We start from the raw sequence: 27,956 nt of genomic DNA, 5'->3' as shown, positions 1-27,956 counted from the left end.
CCTAATTCTTTTTTGGGGGTAAGTTTCAAAAACATCAAAAATCAATTACAATTACCGCCCCCAACTGCCGATCACAACCGCTGCCACTGCTTATCGCCAGCCACCACCGTTAATAGCTATCATCGTCCATCACCGCCTACACATTAAATTGTGACCACCTACCACAACCCTCTTTGCTAAAACAAACAAAAAATAATAATAATCTCATATATTTCTTTTACACTCATCTATACAACTCCAAAATATTCATTTTACACTATAAATTCTTTTTTTTTTGAAGCTTTAGATGAGCTCATATATATTTATAACAACTTTATGCGGAATTAGGGTTAGTAAATAATGTTAATTATCTAATTAAAATTAGTAATTTGTTAATTAAATTTTATTTGTAATATTTTAATTGATAGCCTCTTAAAAGAAATAAGCAGGAAGGGACGAGGAATTCAAACTTAAGTTTTAATCAATTTCAATGAATAACTAAAATTTGTTTATATAAAATTGATACGATAATTCTAATAAGTATTAGACGGTAAAAAAATCCGTTAACCAAAACAGGATTCGAACCTAGTAAAAATGGTAAAAAGCGTAGTGCCGTCGACAGCAGGATTCGAACCTGCGCAGGCAGAGCCCAACAGATTTCGAGTCTGTCTCCTTAACCACTCGGACATATCGACAAGTAGATGCTAGGGAAAGTGTATTAATTATACATAAATCATACTTTCAAGTAAATATGTATCTAAATATATAAGATTTGTGAGGCTATCCTATAGATTTAACAATAAATATCATGACAGAGTGATAAAGGAACAAAAAATTCTATATTAAATAAATGTTAAAAAGTTTGATTTTTACTCTAGTTTATACATCATGTAAAAATTATCTTGGTCGGGCACGAATCTTTAGGCAAAAATCAAGTTGGAAACTTCAAAAATTAAATTCGAGAGCATCTGAACTCCGATTTCAATAAACTTACATTCAAACTGAGTGTCTCGGAAATACGAACCCAACGACGCCAAATTCAACTCAATTCGAGCCCAAATGGGTCCGAATCAAGGACCCGAAGCGCTATTGAAAAGTTCATACCACAATTTGAGTTACCAAACGGCCTCCGATTTTAACGAGCTTATGGTCGAATCTAGTGGTTCGACGAGACGAATCCAACGAGCCCAAGATCGCCGAATTCCGACATCATTAAGACCTTCAAATGTCTATCAAACAGTGCATGATCAAGGGATTTAATATCAGCCGTCCATCAAACCACTCCTCATTTACCCCTGATCTCTCACCTATTTACGGGCCATGCCACTCCAAAAAATCTATAAATAGCCCTCTCATTTTTCTTGAGAGGGGACCCCAAGCAAGAAGCAAGAAGAAGAGAAGAAGAAGTGAAGAAGAAGAGGAGGAGGAGGAGAATCAGCTCCTCCTCGACCACCATCGGTGTTCCGCCCGAACTCCAAATGACGCCAGAATTCTGCCCGACTTCCACGGGACGTCAGAATTATGCCCAAGTTCCACGGGATGCTGAAATTCTTCCCAATTAACGACAGAGTTCCCTCCTGATGCTGAAACTCCACCCAAGTGATGCTGGAGTTCTCCTCGGCCACCATCAGACGTCGGACTTCTACCCGACGTCGGACCTTCACTCTTTGCCAAGTTCCTACCCGATGCCGGACTTCTATCGGTTATCGGACTTTCATCGGACATCTATCCGAAGGTGGATTTCTTTTCATTGTTGAATTTCTACCTGACGCCGTCCTTCTGACCTTCATCGTCAGACAACAGTCCTTCCGACCTCCGTCGCCCGCTGACTACGCTCCTTCTGACATACGTCGCCCGCCGACTACAGGTCTTTTTCACCTCCGTCGCCCGCCAACTACGATTCTTCTGATCTCTGTCATCAGACTATGGTCCTCCTGCCAAACAAACACATCAGTAGTGACTCTTTGTGTTCCCATCATATAATGTACTCTATAAAATGTACATCAATCTAAGGCCTTCTACCATAGAATGGCCTCTTTTGTAATCAACTACAAGACTAGTGGATTCATTCAAATTGGGCTAGGCCCCATGGTTTTTCCCCATGTTGAGGGGTTTTCCACATAAAAATATTAGTGTCTCATGTGAATGCTATACACTCTCTCTTATCTGATTGCGTGCCGGATTTTCGTACAACGCTAAAACGTTAAACTATATATTTCTCTACCGCCGCGAATATTTTTGGACGCAACAATAGTATTTTTTTCAAAGTAAATAATATATTAAATCAAATTTATGAATTCTAATTTCAATCAAATATTATATGTTTTTTTTACTACTAGTAATTTAATTTACATCAAATATTATATGTAATTTAACTAATAGTAATGTAAACCAAAGTTAAAATAGCTCATTCCTTGCAATTGAGCATTAATATAGCAAATTGAATGCAATGTAACTAATATGTGCAAGACAAAACATGTGTGGCATATTATGATATGTCTCTATTTGTAGGTTTTGTATTCAGAGATTTTAGTTTTGAGATTCATTTTGTTATATTCTATCAATTAATAAAGTAAATTTAAACGAGAATTATTAGGGATGCAATTTTATTTGGGATTAGAGCAACTAAATCATAAATGCATCGGGTTGTAGTCAATAACACATCAATTTTAACATTAAACATATAGAAGAAAATGTTGTTTGAGACTGTGTGGGCTGCAAGTTATTGAGTGAATCCCGCAAAGCCTTTGTTATAAAAATCGGGTTTCGGGTCAAACCGAAACTGATCGGACACAACTTGCTTGATGAGAACTCGACCCATTTTTTAAAATGGTCCAAATTCTAAGAGTTGAACCCGACCGCCTCCGGTTTGGGTCAACCCAACACGACCCGACGAGTGTGAGAGGAAGAGCGGCTAGGGCTTATGTGGTGGACTTATCTCCCTCGACTTCAGTCGCTGGCTCACTATCGTTGCATGTTTGTTCATTCGTCCGTCGGTCACAACTTCAGTCTTTGCTTGCAGCTTTGGTCACTGCCTCCGCCTGCGTGCATTCGAATCGTACGCGATCAAGCGACGTCGGCTTACAACTAACAGCTGTTGGAAGCAACTCGATGAAATGACGCAGATTGGATGTGAGACAACAACGTGGATTAGCGGTGAGCTGACGCCCGACACGACGTGGTGAGGAGACAACGACGAGACTTGACGCGGATTAGCGGTGAGACGATGTGACACGATGAGAAATTAGACGGTTCCTGGGTCAACCCAGGTTGTTTCCCGGTCAGCTCGAACTCGACCGGGTTTTACAAGCAAGTTGAAATCCCTAACTCAAACCCGTCCCGGTTCAGGTTCGGGTCAAACCCAAACCTAAAATTTTTGGTTTTGGTTCGAGTCTGATTTTCGACCAGGAAAGAGACAACAAGCACCCATTATGACACGACAAAATGAGGAATACAAAATTATTTTAGTTGCTAATGGGTAAGAAAGTTATTAAAGAAATCATACACAATATTTCTCACAAAAAATTGATATTGTCATGAAAGCTTTACCTATGGCCTCCAAGAACTTGAACATGGGATGGTGGATATCCATATACATCATAAAGAGCAAACAATAGTTGGAAATATTGCACTGACATGACAAGAAAATGTTTAAGATATTCTTACACAAATTGCTCCTTTGGGCTCTAGCGTGAGGATTCTTATTGGATGTTTAAATGTACCTCTGCAGTCTATGCATGCTATGAGAAAGATTAACATCAATTACATGGCAAAAAAAAAAAAAAAAAAAAAAAAGTTCTTTATTTTATAGGAACTATCTTACCAAGAGCAAACACACGTCTAAAGTCCTTTAATAAAGCCTAAAAACTTCTCATCAAAATCAAAACCAGGATTCTAGAGAAGCAATCAATATCAAAAAACACACAAAGCCATTTTATGTACTTGCTATGAATAAAAGTATAAATAATAATCAACAGTTAAGAACCACTTGCTATCTTCTATTTCGTAGATAAGAGAACAGTTAGTGAAAAAGAGAACGGTTCTTCGATTGTTGTATTTTCTGATCTATGCCATGTATAAAAAATGGAGGCAGAATTGTACAGTTTCCAATTCCCTCTTCAAGCAAAGCTCAAGCTGACTTCCAATTCAATAAGAGGTGAAGAAGACAAATGAAGAGGAGAAGGCAAAGAAATCTTATTCAAGCTAAGCACGAGAGACTTTCGATTTGAAAAGAGGAGAAGAAGAAGGCTAAAAAGCCCTTTTAGCCATAGGAGGTGAAGACGATCCAAAGAAATAAATGAACTGAGCAGAGTTTGAAGAGGCACAAAATTAGACGATACATATTAATTATAATTAATAAAACACTTGTGAAGATTATTTTAAGGGTAGAATGCTTATAGATGTAAAATTTCTTCCTACAAGCGGAAATCTGAATTTAATAACCTTCAAAGTGATGAAGAATTATATATTGTAATTAATGCACATAAAATAAAATGTAAAATTAAATATATTAATTAGTTTAATTAAAATGAAAGGTTAAGATTTTATTTAAAAAATTAAAATGAATGATGAAAATTTTATTTAGTTGGAAACTCGAATTACTTTATAATAATTGTATTGATATATAATAAGATTTAAAGTTCAATTATCATTTGAAGGAATTATTATATATGCTTAATTATTTAATTATGTACTAATTTTCTTATAGCATCATTACTGGGCTTTACAAATTATTCCCAACTATTTATTATTATTATTTTTGGAAAACAGCCCAAATCTATTGCCGAACGGACCTGTTATAATGCTGCTACAGAGACTGCCGGCTCACTGCCCACGATAGCACCACCGGCGCTGTGTTTCCCCCAAAACCTCTGCTTCTACCATCTCTTCTATTCCATCATCCATAAATCGAATACCCGCCTGCTCGTCACTGTGCAGTTCTGCCCCGATTCGAAGCGGTCCAGCCTCCGCCTTCATGGCGGCTAGGTTTTTCCTAGGTTTTCTGATACTGCTTCTTCACTCGATCATCTCCTGCGGCGTATATGAGGATCAAGTAGGGCTTGCAGATTGGTGCGCAGATCTCCCATCCTTTCTCCTAAATATCCTATAATATATTTATGCCTAAAATAACATGAATGATATGGCTGTATCAATTAGGGCTTGCATATAGTCTGTTTTAAATGTGGTATGTAATTGCTCGACCTTCCCGTTTCTCTTTCAACCTGGCCTTTGACTTTCCCTCTTTTTTTGAGTTAGCGCATGCATGCCTATTGTGGTTGTAAACTGCTTTTTTGCATAATTGATTTGCTGTTTCATTTCACGTTTTGGGAGATTTGCGTATGCAATATAGGGCAGTTAAATTTAATCTTTACGAGTAGATTTTTGTTGTTTCTAGTTAAGCTTAGCTGTATGTCTTCCGTTTTAACAGATAATTATTGGATCAGTAATGTGGCCATCTACGTGCATGGTTGTGCCTTATGTAAATGTGATGCCCAATCCATGGAGCTGAGCGTTTCAGTCAAACAGATAATTATTGATCAATAATGTTGAAATATAAATGTGATGCTCCATCAAAGGAGCTTGCAGTCACATAATTTGGAGATTAACTTTGGATTGGATAGAGTTCATTCATCCAATTTGAAAATGATATATTTTCACGTTTTTCTACCTGGATTAGAAAATCCTATTGACTAAGCAAGTTCACCCACATCACACTTCGGTGAGGATTGATCAATGATCCTAATATGAGATCTTGGGGTTAACCACATCACTTCAATAAACTGGTGTGCATGCCAAATATGGATTGGGTTAATTCTGGTTCAACCTCTTAGATCACAGAATCTTATGCATATCAAAATGAGATTTGATATTTTTTTTGTTGTCATCCAAAATTTCCCAACCCTTGTGTTGTTAATATTCACTTGACTACTTGAGTTATCCATTTTTGAACCAAACTGTCAATATTTATAGTTGCCTGGTAAAATGATGTAGGTGACGGTGAGAAGTAACTAAACTAGCGGAGGCTGATGATATTTGTGCATTGCATTATGAAATTGTTGATTACAAAGTTATAATGATTGTTAGGTTGTGGACTGATGGACTCTAATGCATAGACAGAGGCACAATATGACACTAACATATATACATATTTCTGAAATAAAATCTACATCATTTACAATTATAACATATATTTTTGTAAAAACAATAAAATGGAAACAACCTAAATGCTGCTATAGCCTCGACCTCTCAGTTTTCACACTGTCATTGGACTTGTAAAGTAAACATGACAAACTCTAGTATTTATAATTAGAGTAGCATAATTTGTTTGTAATAAGTATCCAACACATGATGTTTCGAGTTGTGCAAAGTGTGTGTGAGCCTGTGAGGTTTCCAATACATGTTAATTTTTATAGAAAAAAGTGGCATACCAAATGGCTTGTCTACTTGTCATCCTTGAGCATCCAGAAGTCCAAGTTTTTGACATATCATCTAACACGACACGACCATCTACAAATGTTTGTGCTTCAAGGAAATGAAGAATTAGATTTATGTAAAAACACTTTGGCAAGAGTTGACATTTTCCTTCAATTGGAAACTTAGAGCAGCATTAATTCCATTTTATTCTCCAATGAAGAAGCACCACAAAACCTTGACTGCCCCCGCCCCTTAAAACTAAATAAATATTGTCAGAGGCATAATCAACCTCTCTTTTGAGGGTGGGAAAATATGATTGTGAAATGCATAATCTTATGTATGAAATAGAATTTTTTTTTCTTAATATTTAGGCAGTTGCATTTATTGAAGGCGGGCAAAACATTTAAAATATTTATTTTTATGCAAGCAAACTAGAAAGAAAAGCAAAGTTGGAGAACACAAGGACAATGAAAACCAAACTCGATTCAATTTAACTTGCAAACAACCAAACAAACATCCAGATAAACGAAAAGTCAAATCAAACGAAACAAAATTATAACATAAAAACACTATCCTCAGAACAAACGGCAAGCAATTTTCTCACATGCAACGAGAAGTAGAAAATATATGATAAAGTGCTTAGGCTTGCAAACCGAGAGTTTAACACAGACAAAAAGGTCCAACGTCCAACCAAACTCCTCCGGCAAATGTCTCCTAAAAATCAACCAACAAACAACTTCCAAAAGCTCAGGCCAACAGGCAGCCATCCTGATGTAGGCAACAACCTTCTTTGGGAATCAGCACACAACAACCTTTTCCATGACAAAAACTTCTCACATATATAGCAAAAAAGGGGAGCCAAATAGCCAACATCAACCTCCAACCAAACCAATTAGGTAAGGGGAAGAAGAAGGGCCAAAAGACACCACGAACAACCCCCAAAATTTGCACAAGAAACAGGAAGGAAAGCCACGGGAAACACAGCCAGGGAGGGACCCGAGAAGCCAACACAGAAAACATGAAGGAGAGGCCACGGGAAAGCAGCCAGGGGGAGAAACCAAAGAGCCCACACAAGCACCCAACAAGTTTCACGGGAACAACACAAAGAAGGAACCAAAGAGACACAAGAATGAGAAGAAACAAGCTCCACTCAACATACCTTTATAAACTTATGAGCTTGGAAGTGCAATTATACCACCAAATAATGAGCTAACCATCAGCTCAATTATTAATGAGCTAGCACCAAGTAGATCTCAACATTTCAGCTCACAACCAGAGAATATAAAGCCCAACCCGAGAGCAATCTAAGGCCCAAACCGAAACAACAAGCAACCCAAGCACAAAAAGACCCAAATGCTAACAAACCCAAGTCTTGTCATGCCCAAACACATCATACCATGATCATTGGATGTTCTCCATCATTGGATAGCTTAAAAAAAAACATAAAACACAATTAATATTGTTCAAATTACATCAAAATAAAATAAACCAAAATATAAATGCATCAATTCCCCCTGGTGGGAGAATCTCATCTCCTGATGAGGAAGCTTCCACAATCTTCTTATAAAGATCCGGATGACGAATTTTCTTCTCATTAGCATCCATCCAAGTACAGTCTATCAAATGACGATTTTTCCACTTAGCCAAAAACCTCTTGTGCTCGTCATGTATAGTTTTAATAATTTTGACATCAATAACATCTTCAACCTGTTCATCATTATTTAAAACTGACGTGGAGAGTGGCAAAGTTTCAATTTCCACATGATCTTCAGAATTTACTTCATGCAAAGAAATGTCAGAACATTAAACATAGGAGAAGTACCAACAGTAATAGGAAGATCCAAGAGATATGCATTTGAGGCCAATTTTCGAAGAACACGAAAAGGCCTAAATATCTTCCTGCTTAACTTTTCAAAAGTATCAACATGAAATCGTTGGCGACGAAAGTAAGCCATAACCAAATCTCCCTCTTGAAATAAACTTCTCTCCGATGTTTGTCAGCAGATTTGTATTTAATATTTGTATTTAATAATAACCATTTGGAGTTTTTCAAGGACTTATTGTTGGACAGTTTTGATATGGTTAAAAGTTTCAGAAGCTTCATCACTAACTTTATTAGACATAGGCAAACAATTTCTATCTAAAATGTGAGGTATAGGCTGACCATAAATGATTTCAAATGAAGTTTTACCAGTGGAGCGATTAACAAAATTATTGTATGCAAATTCAGCTTGCTGTAATATCAAATCCCACTGGGATGATTTCTCACCTGCTAGGCATCTCAATAAATTTCCCGAACTTCGATTGACAACTTCCGTTTGCCAATCAGTTTGTGGATGATATGCACTACTAAATTGAAGAGTAGTTCCTATTTTTTCCTAAAGTGTTCTCCAAAAATGACTAAAAAATCTAGTATCTCTATCAGAAGCAAAAGTGCGAGGAATACCATGAAAACGAACAATTTCTTTAAAAAATAAATCAGCAATATATGAAGCATCAAAAGTTTTCTTGCAAGGAATAAAATATGCCATTTTGCTAAAGCGATCCACAACCACTGATGAGGACTTCAGAAGATCAACGACTACGATCTAGAGCTTATTATATTTTATTTTATTTTTATGTCTATGTACTAGTTTATCTTATATTACTGTTTTTCCCATTTTTACCCTTAGGAGTGGTCATGTGGTGTTTTAGCCAGAAGTGCGTTTTAGTCTTTGCTAATTTTCTTTTCATGAGGCATATTTATAGGCGTCTCTTGTATTGTAGGATGATGATTTGATAATGAAATTTTATGTGTTTTTCTTCTTCTTCTTCTTCTTGTGAGTGCACTAGAGAGAAGGGAGAGAGAGCTCAAGGTGAGCAAGCGCAATACCCACCAGTTGTTGGAAGAGTCCGCGACTCGTGGTTTTAATTTATCTTCGTCTTCTCCTCCGTTTCCTCCACCCCACCTGCCGACTTCTCCTAGCTTCCACCGCCGGAACAACTCCACCACCTTAAGCCCACCCGCCACCATAGCTTCATCCAACCCAACACCTAGCTGCCCCCTTCCCCTTTGCCGCCGGCCTCCCCTCTTGCCCCATTCCATTATGATGATTCCAATTGTCATAATTCCCCTCCTAAATTAACTCCAAGAGGAAAGGAAAGAAATTAATTTTATTGGAAATTTGAAGTTTGAAATTCAAATTTCAAATACTTTCCTTATTTGCAAATCCTAATTAGGAAAGTGCATAAAGTCAATCCTATTTGAAATTCAAATTAGATTGGATTTCTTAATGTCTTTTCTAATTCCCATGAGTTATTTTAGAAACCCTTAAATTCCTCCCCACAATCCTCCTCTCCCACTTAATGACCCCCCTCCTTTTTTAGGCTTCCTCCTTGTGTTATCCTCTTTGGGCCTCACCCTCTTTGAATTTGAAATCAAAATTTCAAATTTAATCCCCTCCAAATCCCTCATGGATTTTGAATTTCAAAATTCAAATCCCCAATTAATTACTTTCCTAAAATATTTTTCTATTAATATGAAAACTTCTTGATTTGAATTCAAACTTATTTGAATTTCAAATTAATCCCATATTAATGAATCCTATTTTTGGGAACCCATTCAATCTCTAAAATATGAAATTAATTCAGATTTAATCATATAATTAAATTGATTGCATGGGGACAACATACATCGAACCAAGACGCTTTCCCCTCCTTTCCCTATGGCCGGCCTTCCCTCTCCCTACCTTTCTCCACAAACTAATTAACTCACATTAATTCCCTCCCTTAAACCTTCCAAACAATCCGTAATTCCCTCTCAACCCCAGCAGCCGGCCCTCACAGTTTCTCCCTCTCGGTTTCTTCTATTCTTTGGTATTACTGAGTGGTGTCCTAGAATTTCAGAGAGGACAACCTGCTGTCCTGCACCACTTGAAGGCCACTACCAGCTGTCCAACAGCCCTAGTCTCCCCACAACTGCTGCCCAGGGTTCTATCCACCTCGAAGGTTGCTGTCCTGCACTTTTCAGCAATGTAGTTTGATGTCCAGGTTGCTGGAACGGCCCCATTTGCTGTCCAGAATTTCTGGATATTGACAGATTGCTGTCCCAGGAATTCTAGTAAGAATAACTGCTGTTAAACCCTCAGGGAATCCCCTACCTGCTGTCCCAAAGTCCGAACTCCGATAAACACGGATGGTTGCTAAGCCTCGACGACGGTGAGCTAATCCTCTAAATCATTTACCTTCCTAGTCGTCTTCGGTTGTGGTTGTAATTTGATTCACTAGGACCGTGTTAATTCTCTCCGCTAAAGTCTAGTATATTAGAGAGTTGAGTGAGGGATATCTCTTAGTGACTAATCTCATTATTAGTTTAGGGATTATCGTTGAAAATCAACCACGAACGCAATGTTAGATTAATTGATTATTTTACTACCTTAACCCCTATGCATGTGATTTAGCCTAAGTTGGTTTTATCGCCTTATTATTTTATCTTAGCGTTTAAATCGACATAATTTTTATTTAATATTTTTCTTGAAATATTAAGCGTGCAAATTTCTTTAAACAACTTATCTTCACACGTTTGTACTACGTCAAACACAAAAATAGAATCAAACTGCAGTAACAAGCAACCCCAAAACAAAATCCATTGAGATAACCTTCCAAGGTTTATTAGGAATAGAAAGAGGAGTATACAAACCAACATTTTGAGAAGTTCCCTTAAAAGCCTGACATATTTTACATTGTTTTACCAACTTAATAATATGCTTTCTCATACGATGCCAGAAATATTTCTCTTCCACCAAAGCAACAGTTTTTCAGTTTTTTCCTTGCCCAAAGTGTCCACCCAAACCTCCACTATGAAGTTCATGCACAAGTTGCTCTCTTAAAGAATTATTTGTTATGCAAAGTCTAGAGTCCTTAAATAAAAATCCTTGGTGAATGACAAATTGAACAGAATGATCAGTTCCAGAAGAAAGATAAGAGACCAAAATACTTTTAAAATCAAATTAATTTGCATAAGTATCTTTCAAAATATCAATAGAAGTGATAGTTGGGTAAACAATTACCAACAAATGAGATCTCTTGCTTAAAGCATCAGCTACTTGGTTTAGCACACCAGTTTTATGTGAAAAGTATACTCTTGCAAAAAAAAACCCATTTGGCATGCCGCTTGTTCATATTTTTTTTGAGAGCCAAAAAATCGCAAAGCCTCGTGATCAGTATTTAAAACAAATTCCCTTTGGATCAAATAACATCTCAAAAAATTCAAAGTTTGAACAATAGCATAAAATTCCAAGTCATCAGTAGAATATTTGGATTGAGCATCATTTAACTTTTTACTAAAATAAGCAATAGGTTTTCCCTCTTGACTAAGCACAACACCATTACCAACATGAGAAGCATCACAATCAACTTCAAAAATGTTTTCAAAATTTGGTAAGTTAAGGATGGGAGCTTGACTCATTTTTTTCTTTATGATTTCAAATATTTGTTCAGCTTGAGGTGTCCACCTAAATATCTCTTTTTTCAAACAATCAGTAATAGGAGCAATCAAAGAACTGAAATTTTAATGAACCTTCTATAGAAAGAAGCTAAGCCATGAAATTCTCTCACCTCACTTATGTTTTTAGGAGTAGGCCAGTTTTGAATGGCCTCTATTTTCACAGGATCAACTTTAATACCATTGACAAACACAATGTAACCCAATAATATTAAGCTCGAAGTCATGAAGGAACATTTTTTAAGATTGATGTACAACTTTTGTTCCCTTAGAGTTTGCAACACTTGTCTCACATGATTAAAGTGCTCAGAACGGTGAATACTATAAATCAAAATATCATCAAAATAAACCACAACAAACTTTCTAATAAAAGATCTCAAAACATGATTCATAGTTCTCATAAAAGTGCTTGGAGTATTAGAAAGTCCAGAAGGCATCACAAGCCATTCATACAAAGCTTTGTTTTAAATGCAGTTTTCACTCATCCCCAGGTCTTATTCTAATTTGGTGATACTCGCTTCTCAAATCAATTTTGTAAAAGATTTTAGCACCGCTTAACATATACGGCATGTTATCCAGTCTAGGAATAGGAATTCTATATTTAATGGTGATTTTATTTATTGCTCTACTATCCACACACATTTTCCACGTTCCATCTTTTTTAGGAGTTAATAAAGCAGACACAACACAGGGACTTAAGCTTTCTTTAATCAAACACTTTTTTAACAAATCAGTCACTTGCTTAAAAAGTTCAGCATGTTCAGTTGAACTCATCATGTAATGAGGAAGGTTAGGCAAAGCGGCTCCATATATTAATTCAATGTGATGCTGAATATCTCTCATCAGTGGCAAACCTATAGGCAATTCCTCAGGTGATATATCAGAAAACTCATTAATTAAAGGCTGAATTTCTTTAGGAATTTGAAGAGTTGAATCAGTTTTTTTTCCCAAAACCAAGTAAGCTACCTCAGAATGTTTCAAATCATTTGTATTCAAAAGCAGTTCAGGAGTGTTTATTTTGGCAACCTTATTATTTTTGGCAGACGAATCAGGCACATGTTTTTGAGGATAGAGAGTGAACTCATTATTATTTTGAATCAAAGTATAAGTGTTATTTTTCCCATTTTGAATGATTTTGTGATCAAATTGCCATGAACGACCAAACAAAATATGACAGACTTCAAGAGGAACGATATCGCAAAAAACTTGATCCTTAAAAGAACCCCAAATTGTTAAGTTAACAGAACATTGCTTTGTTATAGGTACTTCACATCCTTCTTTGAACCAAGAGATTTTATAAGGTTTGACAAGTGGTTTGGATTTTAACTTTAGCTTATCAACCATTAGTTGTGACACAAAATTTCCTGAACATCCGCTATCGATCATAAGAGTGCAGATTTTTCCTTCAACCGTGCAAGTTGTTTTGAAAATGTTTCTCCTAAGTCACATATCCCCATTTTCAATTTTATTTGTTAAAACTTGTCAGATTACTAAAAGTTGCTCACCTTCATCTCCCTCTACATCAACTTTCTCTAATTCAATGCCATTTTTAGGTTCAGATTCATTTTCTTCTTCTTCCTCTATCTCTTCATCTTTTTCAATGAAATTGTTTCTTGGAGGATTATTTTTTCTACAAGCTGCAGAAAGATGATCATAAAGCCCACATTTGTAGCATGATCCAATTAATCTTGGTTGTTCAGTAGGTTTAGATCCCATGATTCTTTTTCCCTTATCCACATTTTGAGTTTCAAAAGACTTAACTTCCATACCCGATGTTTCCACAGAAGTTTGATATTAATTTTTAACCCCGCCAGTTGGTCGTCGTTTATATGTTTCCGTTATTTTGTTGTGACCCCTTTCCCTTTGATGTTGCTTTTCAAGTTTTAATGCCATACGATAAATATCGTCAATTTTTATTACATGATGCAAATCCAGTTGATCTTGGATTGACCACTTAAGACCGTTGATATATACCTTGAGACAATTTTTTCTTCAAATTCATCTAAGTCATTTCTTGATTGAAGTTTGTAAAACATTTCAGTGTATTTTTCAACAGATTGATTTCTATGTCGCAAATTATTAAATTCTTGAAAGAGTGCTCGTGCGTGATCAGATGGTAAGAATTTCTCCCTCATTTTTTCTTTCATTCTTTCCCAGTTTTGTATTTTCTCTTTCCATCGTCTTTGCCTATTGTTTTGTAAAATTTTTCATCACGTAAGAGCATGACCAGTAAGTTTTAAACTTGCAAATTTTACATTCCTGTTTTCTGGAATTTCTTTCCAATCAAAGAATTGATCCATTTTTTCAATTCACTTGAGAAATATATCAGGCTGTAATTTCCCCTCAAAGTTGTGAACATCTATTTTAATCCCAAAATCCAATTTTGTTGTCGCCTATTTTGGTTCCTAGGGACTTCTTCGCTTTCAGATGTTTGAACATTATGTTGGTTGACATTTAGATTAGCAAGAGTGTTAGTCATTTCATTCATTTGATTTTGCAAATATGCTAACTGTTGCATCATATTTTGCCAATCTCTCGGATTATTATCCATCTTAGATTTCAAAAGAAAAGACTCACCAACCAAGGATATTCTAACCTGGCTCTGATATCAAACTTGATGCAAGCAAACTAAAAAAAAAGCCAAGTTGGAGAACACAAGGACAATGAAAACCAAACTCGATTCAATTTAACTTGCAAACAACCAAACAAACATCTAGATAAACGAAAAGTCAAATCAAACGAAACAAAATTATAATATAAAAATACTATCCTCAGAACAACCGACAAGCGGTTTCCTCACATGCAACAAAAAGTAGGAAATATATGATAAAGTTTTTAGGCTTGCAAACCGAGGGCCCACCACAACAAAAAAAGTCCAACATCCAACCAAACTCCTCCGGCAAATGTCTCCAAAAAATCAGCCAACAAATAACTTCCAAAAGCTTAAGAAGAAGGATACAAGTGGAGTGGAAATTGCGTAGAGAAAAAGAGGTTAGAAGCCAAGATGAAATAGAGAGGAGGAAGAGGTGGAACAAGTTCTCAGCTTTTCCAAGAGAAGAAACCCTCAGGTTTTTAACAACTTCTTTCAAGTTAATCAACAACCTTTCCATGACAAAATCCTCACATATATATAGCCAAAAGGGGAGCCAAACAACCAACATCAACCTCCAACCAAACCAATCAGGTAAGGGGAAGAAGAAGGGCCAAAAGACACCACAAACAACCCCCAAAATCTGCACAGGAAACATGAAGGAAAGCCACGGGAAACACAGCCAGAGGGACCCGAAAAGCCAACACAGAAAACAGAAAGGTGAGGCCACGGGAAAGCAGCCAGGGGGAGAAACTGAAGAGCCCATACAAGCACCCAGCAGGTTTCACGGAACAACACAAAGAAGGAACCGAAGAGACACAAGAATGGGAAGAAACAAGCTCCACTCCACATACCTTTATGAATTTATGAACTAGGAAGTGCAATTATACCACCAAAATAATGAGCTAAACATCAGCTCAAGTATTAATGAGCTAGCACCAAGTAGATCTCAACATTTCATCTCACAACCAGGGAATCCAAAGCCCAACCCAAGAGAAATCCAAGGCCCAAATTGAGAAACAACAAGCAGCCCAAGGACAAAAGGAGCCAAATGCTAGCAAACCCAAGCCTTGCCATGCCCAAGCACATCCTACCATGATCATTGGATTTTCTCCATCATTGGATAGCTTAAAAAAAAATATAAAACACAACTAATATTATTCAAGTTACATCAAAATAAAATAAACCAAAATATAAATGCATCAATTTTCTAAGAAAAAAAATTCAAGTGGGATAATTGCTCGCCCTGAGCTGTTCCTGATTCCATCTCTGAATACTATTTGAATCCTCATCCAGTGGAAATCTCTGAAGGGATCTTAATAGATATGCATGAAATTTCCACCATTGTATATTGGTTAAGCAGATTGACCTCTGGTTAGGAATTTTTATTTTATTTGAATTATTTAAAGTTTGCATATATTTGTTCGAGTGTATGGTCAAAGGGTTCATAAAAGATATCAAGCTAGTTTCTTAAGCTATTTCCTTGAAAAGTGTTATATTGCAAATCTATAATATTAGTGTTATTGTATAATTTATTTGGTGGGTTTAGATGCTTGATTGTTTGCATATGAGCTGTGATTCATTGACCATATTGGTATCTTGAGTAGTTTGCGGTTTTTATTTGCACTGTAGGCACCAAAGATACATTGGAAAAACAAAGCATGCTGTTTTCCACAGTCATAAGACAGGTAGAAAGCGTGTAGTGGTTTCTACAGAAGAGAATGTAATTGCATCTCTTGATCTCCGTACAGGGGATATATGTAAGAACCGTTATCCTTGTACAAGCTCTACTAAATCTTACATTCTTTTATTTATGTGCATGTAGAGAAAACTTTGTTGTGCCCACAATTAAGGGTGCATATTTAACGTCTTCCGCTTTAATGACACGTTTTTTGGTGATTTCACATTTATCTAAAACTGTCTTTCATTTGTTTATGCAGTTTGGCGTCATGTTCTTGGAGAAAATGACCCTGTTAATCAAGTTGATATTTCTCTTGGGAAATGTAATCATCTGCATCCTTTATTTCTTCTTTTTTAGTTGCTTATGTCTTTTATGCTAATGGGTGGATTCTATGCTGGTACATCTCAAACTTATTCTTGCCATTCAGACATTATTTTATAGTAATAACCATTTCACATTTTTGATTTTTTGATTTTAGTGCAATTCATCACCTGTTATATTTTCCCTGAAGCTTAAGGGTATGAAATTTCTGTCGCTCTATATAACATATTGAGGAGTATGCTGAATATTCTAATATCTGCAGTTGAACCATGAAACTCTACATCTTAGTCTGCATTTGGCAGAGCTATAGTTTTTGAAGAAGCTGCTGTAAAAAATGCTGTTAAAAGTACTTTTAAGTGAAGTTCAACGTTGTCTGGTAAAGATTGTAATAATATTACTGTCACCTTTATTACGATACTGTGAGCTTATTTGGTGAATGCGCTGAACATTCCATGTAGATTAGTTGATGCATCTAAACTTTATTAGTGATAAAACCAGCTAAACTGAGAAAGCATGTGTGCCAGATAGCTAGTAATAGACGCAATGATGGACAATGGTGTATTGGAGGATCGGATGAGGGACATATTTACCCAGTCAAATGGAAGATGCTTTCAAAAACTTGAGCTTACTTGGGGCCAAGTTTTTTCCTAGTTTTCAGTTAGTGCATTTTCTTGGTTGGAAAAACTACAAATTTGGAAAAATTTGCTGTCATTAACTGAAAGATGAAAAATGCTGTTGAATAAAGTGCTCTGCACAACTCATAGCAACACCTTATGCAGTCTTAGTTTTTAGCTATTTTTAATTCTCTATTCAATTGATTAAAACCGTGCATGTACATGAAATTACATTTATATTCTGAGGTTGTGATCGACTTGTAGCAAATATTGATTTGATTTAAGATTTAAGTTTTATGACGCCAAGTAGTAATGCCCATGTACCTCTCTGTACACATTTTGTTTCCACAATTATCATCCAAATGAATAAATTAAACCAATATTGAATGCAATTTTTATATTATCAATGTTGTTGAACATTTTTACTTCCCATCTATGACCCTCTCCACTTGTATTGAATTAAAATGGGTTGTGTTTGATTTTGTTGTGCATAAAGTAAATAAGTAATGGAGCTTAAGAGCTTTTAAGGGATTAAAGGGGAACTATGGGATTAGAGATGCATGTGTTAAAAAAAACAAAAAATGTTATATTAGAAAATATCAAATCAAAGCTTAAAAAAGGATAATTTCTTATAAGAGCAAGTAAAATATTAATCTGATAGGTTAAAGAAAAGTGATATTTGAAATAGTTGTTGGAAGTATATGGTTTAGGCCTAGATGAGATGCCTGATAGTTGATCGATGAAGTATAATTAACACATCTTTTCAATGAATGGTTCAGTATATAATTAATCTAATTGGTTTAAAAAAGTTATCTTTGAAGTACATGCAAGAAGTATGGATGTAAGCCTAGATGAGATATCTACAGAGATTCGAAGAGTAACGAGAGATTTAAAGTGGAATGAGAGAGATGGGAGTAGTAAAATTTATAAATCTTTCCAAGATTTATAGGAGGTAAAATGTTTTAGAAGATTATTTTGCTACCAACCTCTTTGAATGAATCCACAATCATTGTATGTTTGCTCTATGGGGATTCAACTTTTTAGTTTTATAATAATATTGTGAGAGAGGACAATGGAATAGTGGCGGAAAAATCATACTGGTATCGGAAATTGATTTCTCTTTATATTGTGAGATCTTCTATGGATTCTAGTTTTATTAACTGTGGTTTTTGGAAAAGTATGGAGCAATGAAAAAATTTCATTTGATTCATTCATTTTGAAAATGCTTATGTTTGACCCCTTGCACCCATTTCATTTAATAAATTTCCAAGGGTAATATTTGTTGGCATTAAGGAGAAGTGTTTTTTGACAATATTTCAAACTTCTTGAACATAGGAATAATGTAGCATTGAACATAGGAATAATGTAGCATTGACCCACATTAAAAGAGATTGAGTTATGAGTGTTACTTCATTATAAGAGTACATTAAGTTCATATCTTTTTGTGTCACTCAGGATGATGCTTACAAAAAAATAATTTGGATGAGATACAATAAAGATTTATAATTAGTAAGACATTTTTTAAGGTGGAAACTACAACAATGGTGATAGTGTTTAGAAGATAAGAGGCTTATGATCATGAGAGGAATGATTAGGTATATGATATGCAAATTTAATGAATTTGAAATGGATAATTATCAATCAGTATTATCAAGAGGTCATATCTCTTAGGTTGTGATTTAAGTACTGTAGATGCTTATAAAAAATAATATTAAATTTGAAATGGATAATTATCAATCAGTATTATCAAGAGGTCATATCTCTTAGGTTGTGATTTAAGTACTGTAGATGCTTATAAAAAATAAAGATGTTTGTGGATATGCCTAGAGTTGATTTTGAGAGGTTAATATTTAGTAGTGCATTAAGGCTACTTTGCAATGTGAGAATATTGTGAAATCTTAATGTAACTTCTGTAGAGTATAATATAATTGACAATGCTGCTGATATTCTAGTGGTGGGCAACAAAACAACCATTGCTAACCAAATTGAGTCAGATTAGATTTTTAAATGTTTAAAATGAATGTGTCATCGAAATAAGAAGGGTAAATTCATAGATGATCATATTAAGAAACAATGGAAATAATACTTTTTGAATTTAAGATGGTGAAAATGTATATCTTCCATAGTAGATCTACCCGCCATGAATCTAAATTGATTTTTAGAAATATTAGTATCACGTCGTAACTTATGCTCAATTGCTCTATCCCATAGTTTTAATGTATAACACATTAACTTAATTCTTCTATAATTTTCACGCTTTTTTGCATCACCTTTATTCTTAAAAATAGGAACCAACACACTCCTTCACTCATCTGACATCTTTTTAGTATGAACCCTACTTAAACAATATATAAAAATAATCCCCACCATAAAGAATTGTTGGTCTCACCACCATCTTATAGAATATTCCCTTAAGTTTGAGGGTTTACTTTTCTACACACAACAAGCTAGATGCATTCGTCCACTTCAACCACCCAACTTGAATTCCATTAATAATATCCCCATCTATTTTTCTATCACTCTGAACAATAGACTTGAGACATCTAAAACATGTACTCTTTTTAATGATTTGATTACCCAATGTTACAATCTCCCAACTAGATCTATTAGTACTAAAATTATACTCAACGTGTTCTGTTTTAGATCTACTCACACGAAAACCTTTAAATTCTATGGTTGACTTCCATAATTCAAGTTTTTCTTCAACACCCTCTCTATTATTAACAAGATCTTGCAAATTTCTAGTAAGAATATCTATTTCTAAAGCAACAAGATACGGGCTTAAAATTGTTCTTGGATGTAATCCAATTGAAATGGGAAAATACTTGGTTAAAACACTTTGTGTTTGAACACAACAACTCCTGCATACATATCCTTAATGACTTGAATATATACATTATTAACTCCTTTCTGTTCTAAAACTCTCCAAAACACTTCCCTTTGAACTTTATCATATGCTTTTTCTAAATCAATAAATATCTTATGTAGATACTCCTTTTTTCTCTATACTTCTTCATCAAACCTCTCATTAAATGTATAGCTTCCATAGTGGATCTACCGGGCATGAATCCAAATTGATTTTGGGAAATATTAGTATCATGTCATAACCTATTCTTAATTACTATGTCCCATAGTTTTAATGAATAACATATTAACTTAATTCCTTTATAATTTGCACTCTTTTGCATCACCTTTATTTTAAAAAATAGGAACCAACACTCTCCTCAACTCATCTGACATCTTTTTAGTCCGAACCCTACTTAAACAATATATAAAAATAATCCCCCCATAAAGAAATTAGCACAAAGAACTCTATTAAATAAGTTATCAATACAATTTTCATTCTCCTGGGTTGAGAGAGACTCGTTCTCAATGTCATAATTTTTTTTTTCTTGGCAAGTTGAAATAAATGCTGGGTTAATGGTTGTAAATATGTTTGGATCCCATGAAAAACCAATCTTGTAAGCATTTTCTTTTATTTGGTTTATGCTTTTCACAGCCTTTTGGCTAGTTCTTGCAAAAATGCCTGTCATTGGAATGGAGTTTTTTTGATCTTTTGGAATTCTAAGAGAGTATTGAGGAGATTACTTCTTCAACTTTGGGCATTAATAATTCTATTTGGAAACTCAATTTGTGCTTCAAATTGAATGGGAAGGATGAAATTTTTTTGACCGTTTTAGGTTTCCTGCCCTTGGTAGGGTAGTAGGAATGATGTCTCGGTATTGTTGCAATAAAGGTCGGTCCTCCTTTGGTACCTTCTTATTTTGATTTTTTTCCTTAACCACTTAGGCATGGGTTGGCTCCGAGTCTTGTATGTCTCTCATGGACATGGATTTGGATATCACAATGTTGTTTCAAACTTATTTAGTTCTATCATACATCACCATTGCATTCCATAGCATAGGTGTTCTTGTAATTATCATAGGTGTTGCACCTATGGTATTGCTACAATTTCCCCAGCAATAATTGACAACATCCATTGGAATAACATCACAAAATACTTCGTCTTGAAGTTACTTGTTCTTGGAAAATTATAATTGAAAAGATTTAAGGCATAAGATGATCTTTTGTGGGAAGGCTCAATTTTCTTTACCATCTTAATAAAGATGACATTCTCACAACTTATGCCAATGCATACCTTCTCTTTAATAATGCACCACGTGCGGAATATGTTTGAAACAACATTGCGCTTACATGAAAATCAATCTCAAGTTTCTTGTGAAACTAATTGACAAAGCAAGCTAGTGAAAAACAAGGGAATAAAATATTACAGGAACAATTGACAATGATAACCAACTTCAAGATCCTTTCCTTCCTAATGAATTTCCGTTTTTGGCAGGGCGTTAGTGCTGAAACCTGCTAGCCTGAATGATGTAAAACTATGATGCTTGCAAATGATTTTAATAAGAACTTGTACAAATTCTTGATTAGAGAAATAACAAAGAAACTTTTAGCAAATAAAACAACGAATTAAAACGTAAGAGGGGTCACTTTCGTTTAGGCTAAGTTGGACATCCAAAAGATTTGCATCTTCAAAATATCTTAGAAAATAACATTATGCCCAAGTAGTAGTTTTCAACAAAAATCCCTAGTCTAACAGTAAGATAAGTAAAGAATGAATGCACTCAAATTCCTACGTTTACTAAGCTTAGCAGAATCAGGCGAATGCGCCCTTCGTGACTACAATCAAATCACAAGAGAGGTTAGGCTTAACAAATATGAGAAAAGGATGATTAGAAAACCTTCGTTAAGGATTGACGACAATCCTCCACTCGACGATCTCCAATTGCTCTTCGATGGCTTCAACCAAAGTGTCTAAGATGCGTTCTACGTAGTCCTCCACCGTGTGATCGATCCTCAGGTTGATTTTGAAGAAGGTTGAATGAAGAATGTGCACGAAACCATGTTCGTCATAGACAAGTCCATAATCAGTGCCGGGATCGGCCATTCATGGATGCTAGATGATGATTTCTTCCCAAAGATTACTAGTAATCTTGAACTTCGTTGAAGAGAAAGAAGCTTCTCTTCTCTTTGAAGTGAGGAGGAAGAATAGGTGGCCGGCCAAGGGAGGAGAACAGGGTTAAGGTTTTAAGTTCAGATTTTGGGGAAAGAGGTGGAGGGAATTTAAATTCAACACTTTCTAATTAGCCTCTTGATTGGGACTAATTAAAGGAAGAAAAAAAAGGAGAGGGGGGCGGCGGTTAAGAGAAGGGAAGACTTGGGATTTATTTCCAAAATCAAGGATGAGATTTTGGAAAGTATTCATGAGGCGGGGCTTTAGGAAATTTCGGCCAAGAGGGGCTTGGGGGTTTTGAATTGTTTCCAAGAGTGGGATTGGGTTTTAGGAAATAAATCCAAGTGGATTTAATTGGGGGGGGGGAATTAAATAGGACTCAAAATAGAAAAGAAGACAATGCCCTCAGGGCTTACATACGACATCCCTTAATAAAAGGGTACAATGGGAAATTAAATTAAAAAAAACAAATATAACAACATCATAAATAAGAAAATACATAAAATAAATCAAAAGTACAATGACTCAATTGTGGCCGTAGATCGGCGGTCACGCCTCTGATAAACCTTCCATAATCTGATATCCCCATCGCTGAACTTCCTCCAGCAGTTGCTGCCAATATAGCTCCCTTGAAAGGCAACTATTCATTGGTTCTCAGCCTTATGACTCAGATGCCTCTTGAATTCTTCCTGCCTCTTCCATTCCAGTGAATGGATATTGTCTAGGTGAATATCCAGGTCTATTCCACTCATCACCTGCTCCATGCCTTGAGTTTCAAGCTCTGTTCAAAGCTGCTGTCTTCAATTTAGATTGTAGGAACAGACACCAAGGTCTGCTGGAATTTTAAGTAATACGATGCAAGGAGAACTAGGTAGTCAATTGCTCAATAAAGGGAAAATCATATTAACAAGTAAACAGCCTAAAACCTGATTGGAAGGTTTCTTGGTTCAAGAAAATGATTGTTGCCTTCTTAATTTCACCATCCAAAGCCTCAAAGTTTTCAAGACCTGCATGGAAGTTGTAAATAGACAAGTTGCAACATTACTGTAGTAAACTTATGTCCAAACCCTGAAGGAAAAAGCTTCTCTTCTTGTGTCCTGGGTAAAGTCCACTGCCTGCTAGGAGTTGGTTCAGCCACTGCCAATAAATACTTCCCAGCAGCAGTTATCCGCTATCTCTAACCTTGGACAGACATTGAAGAAGGTTTTAGGAGCTCTGATGATTGGCTGTGGTGGAGTTTTGGACTCCCCACTTTTATCCTCTTTTGCCTCCCAGCTCTCCAAATTCAAGGAAATCCTTCTCAAAATAAGGATAGCCTGAAACAAAACTCAACAAAAATTGAGATAATATGAAGTGGGCAGGGCCTTAAATAGAGCCCAAATCCCTAAATAACAACTATTATTAGAAATACAAGTTAAAAAAATCTGTTATTAAAATTATAGAAATAACCGCCTAAACAAAATGTTAAAACATCCCCTATCACAAATAGTGGCACAAATATCCCTATTAATTAGATCCTTTATGAAATATATCACTGAATATCACTATCTACCTAATGACATGATTACAATTTTTCTCTTCATGTTTTGTTGGTTTTGTCTTTATCTTTGGGTTTAAATTTGTAAAGTTGTTAGGAAGCTGTAACCTTTGAAGAATGTGATGGATACAAAAATTCAGAAGAATTGCTAAGCCAGATGTTTAAAAATTTTAATGTTCTATGAATGCATTTGTATTAGAAGGAAAGTTTGGGGCTTTTTGGTTCAATATTACTAAGGTAACAGTGTAATTCACGGAACAATTTTCTTGTCCATATGTTTGCTTCAGTGTTCTTGCTTGAAGAAGCAATGCTCTCTAGAATAGTCAATGGTGATTCTAGTATTTTTGTTTTTCTTTATTTATTCTTCTTATCAAGATTGAGAAATTTTAGATAGATTACAATTTAAAGGTAAATCAACTGGTGCCTCAATTAGGACCTATACTGTTTTCAGATATCCTCAATCTTGAACTGACCAGTTCAGAGAGACCTACAATACTGCTCTGTAGACATCATTGTACCAAGCAGCCCTAAAAGTTTCGTCACAACAAATTGATCTTGGAATGGAGCTTACTCAAAGACTTATGGTAATGTTGCTACCTATTAGCAACTTAGTTGAGTGATACTGCCTTTGACTTCAAAAGTAGAGCGTAGATTGAAAAATCACTAAGGAAAAAAAAAAAAAACTCACAGACGTACACGCATGAGAAAAAAATAAGACAAGAACTTTTATTATATTTTGGAGAGTAACTCTTAGCATTGCTTGTTGCAGTGGCTTAACTAGTTTATATCTACTACAATTGTGGTTAATGGTTTCCATATCTGTAGAGATTCTCATTAAGAAAAGGTTTATAATTATTCCAAGTTTTATGACGAGGACATTACTTACTGGTTTGAACATTAAGATGCTTCATTACTTACGCTTGCCATTTTCTCTTTGCTTGAAAATTATGGGAAAATGTAAAAATTGAAATGCAAAAGTTGGCTTGTGGCTTAACTAAAAGGCTCTCAACGTAGTATAACCTTTTGCCACCATTTCAGGTCTCAAAGCCAACAAAGTTATCCTTTCTGGTTACCTCCATTTTTAGCTACATGAATTGTTCTGATTCTCATTGTCAAGTTACATATATTTTTTTTGGATTTTATCTGCTAAGGCGTCCCTTGAAATATGTGAATCAGCCAGCATACATGCATTGGATTTAATTTCATGAATTCCTATGCTTCTCCATATTTCCTGAATGTTTATCCTGCTTTTGAACTCTGAACTTTACCTCTAAGATGCACAAGCCCTTAATTTGACAGTAGTTCGTTTGTTCAAAGGTTTGTGTCAGTTTGCAGGTGTACAGCTCACCTGTTTTTGCTGTAACGTTGTACACCACGTTTACAGCCTGATATTCCATTTTGGTGGAACAGCGATTAAAGCTGTTTGGAGCTGGTACCAGATTGTTTCATTTATTTTTCTCTTTTCATTTTTTCAACTGAGAGCAAGAAGAACCAAAGCTATGAAATAACCCTTGTTTTCCTGTATACTTCGTGATATTTGTTTCTAGCGCTGGACTTATGATTCTTTTATGCACGCAGATTTTTTTTCTTATATTATTCCTTGTATGTAATTAATTTCCGCTGTTAGTATTTTCCATATATCTAATCATGGACTCATTTAATCGGATTGAATGATCTTCTTTCTTTTAGATGTTATTACACTCTCATCTGAAGGTAGTGTTTTGAGGGCGTGGAACCTTCCTGATGGGCAGCTGATTTGGGAATCCGTCCTACAATTCTCTGCTCCTTCCAGATCTTTGTTGCATGTACCAGTAAGAATGATCTTCTTTCAAATTTCCCTCGAAATGCTTCTGTTTTTTTTTTGTTCCTTTTGGGTTCAAACTTTGTGTAATACCATGGATAAGGTGCTGCTTAGTAGCTTTATTTATTGTAAATCCTGCAGACGAAATTTGGCTTGGAGAGAGAGAGTGTAGTTTTTGTATTTGGAGGTGGATGGCTTCATGCCATATCAAGCATTGATGGCGAGAAAATTTGGAAGAAAGAATTATATACAGAAGGGTAATTAATGAACCTGCTGCATTTCTTTAGTTGTCTCTCAAGGCTACACATTGCATCATGCATATAAATTTACTTTTTTTCTGACTTCCTTCCAGGTTGGACATACAACAAGTTTTTCAGCAAGATGACAGTGATAGTTTATATGCTGTTGGATTTCTTGATTCTTTGCAGTTTGTTGCATATCACATAAGTGTTAAAAATGGGGAGGTCTTAGAAGAAAGCAAGAAATCCTTTGCTAGTGGTTTTTATGGGAGTATGCTACTTGTTTCTCGGGATATTCTAGTTGCATTAGATGCCAGCAGGTCAAGCATAGTCTCAATAAAATTTTCCAGGGGTTCTGTTAGTTTCCATCAGACATATATTTCAGATATTGTTCCAGAAGTTGCTGGAATAGTTGAAATTGTGCCTTCAAAACTCTCTGGACTATTTACATTAAAAACTGATGCATCATTGGTGTTATTTAGATTCAATAGTATAGGCGAACTGGTGGTAGAAAATACATTCAGCCATCCAACTATTCTTAGTGATTCTATTTCTATCACAGAAGGACATCAAGTTTTTGCGGTTATGCAACATGCTGAAACAAAAGTCCACATTGCTGTGAGGTTTGTTAATGATTTGACAAGTGAAGCTCTCAAAGAAACCATTGAACTACATCCCCAGAGAGGAAATGTGCAGAAAGTTTTCATTAATAATTATGTTAAAACAGACAGGTCCTATGGATTCAGGGCCCTTTTAGTCATGGAAGATCACTCCTTGCTTTTGGTTCAACAAGGAAAAATTGTTTGGAGTAGGGAGGATGGACTTGCTTCAGTTGTAGATTCAACAACATCTGAACTGCCTGTTGAGAAAGATGGCGTGTCAGTTGCAAAGGTGGAGCACAGCCTCTTTGAATGGCTTAAGGTAGACTATTTCAATATGAATTCTTCCGTTAAGCTATATGGCACCTCCTTTTATACTCTAACATTTCATTTATTTCATCATGCTATTGACCATAGACAATTTTTAATTGATTTGGCTGCATAGAATGTTGTACCTGCCATCTGGTTTTTTATTTTTATTTTTGGTACTGCTGGTTAGTTTGGATGCTACAGTTCCACAAAAACTAGATATTCAATTGAAGTTTTTAAACTTTGGTAGTCTGGTAAAAGTCGTATTAGAAATGGCGTAGGTGTGATTATATATAAGAGTTTGAAGGATAATATTATAAAAATTGATAGAATTGGAGAAAAAATTATAATTTTGAAGATTATTGTTGATGCTAAGATTATTAATATTATAAGTGCTTATGCTCCTCAAGTAAGTTTGGATATATGTTTAAAATTAAAATTTTAGAATGACTTGAAAAGAATTAATTCAAAATATACTTCTTAAAGAAAGGATTTTTATTTGAGAGGATTTAAATAGACATGTTGGTAGAGAGATAGAGGATTTAAAAGTATTCATGGTGGATATAGATTTGGAGCGACTAATGAAGGTGGTAAGACTATATTAGATTTTGTTCTAGCTTATGATTTTATAATTACTAATATTTTATTTAAGAAAAGATATGAGCTTCTCATCACTTATAAGAATGAATATAGTAAAATACAGATTGATTATTTGCCTATAAGAAAAATAAATCATTTAGATTGCAAAGATTATAAAGTTATTCCGAGTGAAATTTTATGTACCCAACATCGTTTATTAGTAAGACTTTAAGATGAATGGACATAATATGAAAAATATAATAAAATATTGTTCTAAGATTAATTGAGGGCATTTAAAGAACACCAACAAAAATATTTTTGAGAGTAAGATTTGAGATCTTAAGATTTTGTCTGTGCATGAGAAAACAAATGTTATGTGGAAAAAAAAGCTAGTAACATCAGTTAGATTTGTTTTCATTCCTAATCTATTCTAATAGAGGTGTGAAAATGTTGTTGGACATGATGATATTTCAATAGATGTGTGAAAATACTTAGGAGATGAAGGAATTTCTTAGCTTACGAAACTTTTCAATATTATTTTGAAGGCTAAGAAGATGTCAAATGAGTGGAGTGTGTTGATTCCTATTTTTAAGAATTAAGGTGATGCACAAGAGTATGTATTATGGAGGAATTAAGTTAATGTGTCATACTTTAAAACTATGGGAGAGAGTTGTTGAGCATAGGTTACGACGTGATACTAATATTTCTTAAAATCAATTTGGATTCATGAGGGGTAGGTCTACTATGGAAGATATATATTTATTGAGAGGTTTGATAGAGAAGTATAGAGAGAATTA

At 35.2% G+C, this 27,956-nt stretch overlaps 1 protein-coding gene and 1 non-coding gene across 3 annotated transcripts in view; one reads left to right on the top strand and one right to left on the bottom strand.

Moving 5' to 3' along the window:
- Positions 1–592: 592 nt before the first annotated feature.
- TRNAS-CGA lies at positions 593–674 on the bottom strand. The gene has a single exon. It is a non-coding gene; the product is annotated as a tRNA-Ser (tRNA).
- Positions 675–4,744: 4,070 nt separating this feature from the next.
- Positions 4,745–27,956, top strand: part of LOC110095172 (ER membrane protein complex subunit 1) — a 45,144-nt gene continuing 21,932 nt past the window's right edge. Inside the window, exons 1-7 of one of the 2 annotated variants that reach the window (XM_020820595.2) lie at positions 4,745–5,049; positions 13,932–13,991; positions 16,098–16,225; positions 16,406–16,468; positions 25,322–25,443; positions 25,575–25,690; positions 25,786–26,593. In XM_020820595.2, coding sequence (XP_020676254.1) covers positions 13,942–13,991; positions 16,098–16,225; positions 16,406–16,468; positions 25,322–25,443; positions 25,575–25,690; positions 25,786–26,593 — 1,287 coding nt within the window. In that variant the 5' untranslated portion in view covers positions 4,745–5,049; positions 13,932–13,941. The remainder of the gene's footprint in view (positions 5,050–13,931; positions 13,992–16,097; positions 16,226–16,405; positions 16,469–25,321; positions 25,444–25,574; positions 25,691–25,785; positions 26,594–27,956) is intronic. The other variant, XM_020820594.2, reaches the window with a different exon arrangement.

Source organism: Dendrobium catenatum, unplaced genomic scaffold (genome assembly GCF_001605985.2).
Source record: "Dendrobium catenatum unplaced genomic scaffold, ASM160598v2 fragScaff_scaffold_1063, whole genome shotgun sequence".
In the NCBI taxonomy this organism is placed as follows: domain Eukaryota; kingdom Viridiplantae; phylum Streptophyta; class Magnoliopsida; order Asparagales; family Orchidaceae; genus Dendrobium; species Dendrobium catenatum.
The sequence above is the reverse complement of the archived record's forward strand: the minus strand, read 5'-3'. Positions and strand labels throughout refer to the sequence as shown.